General features: G+C 61.5%; 1 protein-coding gene across 1 annotated transcript in view; it reads right to left on the reverse strand.

Annotated features, from left to right (window-relative positions):
• Window positions 1–425, reverse strand: part of IL17D (interleukin 17D) — a 13,601-nt gene extending 13,176 nt beyond the window's left edge. Inside the window, exon 1 of the mRNA XM_014965755.1 lies at window positions 76–425. Coding sequence (XP_014821241.1) covers window positions 76–425 — 350 coding nt within the window. The remainder of the gene's footprint in view (window positions 1–75) is intronic.
• Window positions 426–1,330: the final 905 nt, after the last annotated feature.

The following is a 1,330-nucleotide window of genomic DNA, read 5'->3' on the forward strand; positions in this document are numbered from 1 at the left end:
GCGGGCTGCGGAGCCGCGCCGTGCCACTGGCTCTCTCGGCGGAGGAGCTGTTGGAAAAGTGCCCCGGCTCCTCACTGCATCTCCCCTGGCCTCGCATGCCAGGAACATTTTAGGCGCTCACGGAGGAGGCGAGCGCTCCGCGCCGGGAGCTGGCCGGTCCCCCTCGCTCGGCTGCCCCGCTGCCCCCCGGCACAGCCACGCAGGCACCACGGGCTGGGCCGGCCACCAGCCGCCGTCCTGACCCACTGCCCCCCGGGACAGCCCCACACCACCACGGCCCGGGCCGGCGACCAGCCGCCGTCCTGACCCACAGTCCCCCGGGACAGCCCCACACTACCACGGCCCAGGCCGGCCACCAGCCGCCGTCCTGACCCACTGCCCCCCGGGACAACCCGGCAAGCACCACGGGCTGGGCCCGCCACCATCCTGCCCCGGGACCCGGCCAGAGCGACCCACCTGGCCCTGCCTGCAGGCCCCGGGAAGTTGTCGGGGGCCCTGGCAAGACCAGAGCCCCACGGTTTCCTCTGGTCTGTGAGGAGCTGAGAGGTCCCTTCCACGGAAGCCCTTCTCCAGGCCCCAGACCCTCAAGTGGGACCCACTGGGCCAGGGCGTGAGGTTGAGGCAGGATGGTTTTGGCCCAGTCGGAGCCAAGGTGTGAAGGCTGATGAGGAAAAATGTGGGGATTTCCAGCTGGAAATAGCACAACTCTGGGCATACAACTGCAGCCGAGGAGGGAATTACAGAATCATAGGATTGTCTGGGTTGGAAGGGACCTTTCAGATCGAGTCCAACCATCAACACCGACAAAAACCATCACCAAACCATGTCCCTCACCACCACGTCTACCTGTCTTTTAAACACTTCCAGGAATGGCAATTCCACCACTTCTCTGGGCAGCCTGTTCCAATGTTTGACAACCCTTTTGGTGTAGAAATTTTTCCTAGTATCCAGTCTAACCCCCTCCTGGTGCAACTTGAGGCCATTTCCCCTTGCCCAGTCCTCTTGGATTGCTGCAGACCAGACTCTTTCAGTCACTCTGGAGCAACTGGCATTGTCCCTTGTAGGAGTTTGGGATCTCTGGCATGCCCAGCTCCAGAGAGCACCTCAGGTTTGTTTCTCCAGAAACAGCCATGCAGTGTAGATCTTCCAGCAAACACTGGAGGGGTTGAAGTCCCCCACAAGAACCACAGCCAGTGAACATGAGGCTGCTTCGAGTTGTCTGTAGAAGGCCTCGTCCACCTGTTCTTCCTGCTGAGGTGGCCTACAGCAGACACCTACTGCAATGTCCCACTCCACTGACTGAAAAGGAAGCCTGCTTCAGAAGGTGAGA

The sequence above is a fragment of the Calidris pugnax genome, unplaced genomic scaffold, assembly GCF_001431845.1.
Source record: "Calidris pugnax isolate Ruff unplaced genomic scaffold, ASM143184v1 scaffold20, whole genome shotgun sequence".
In the NCBI taxonomy this organism is placed as follows: domain Eukaryota; kingdom Metazoa; phylum Chordata; class Aves; order Charadriiformes; family Scolopacidae; genus Calidris; species Calidris pugnax.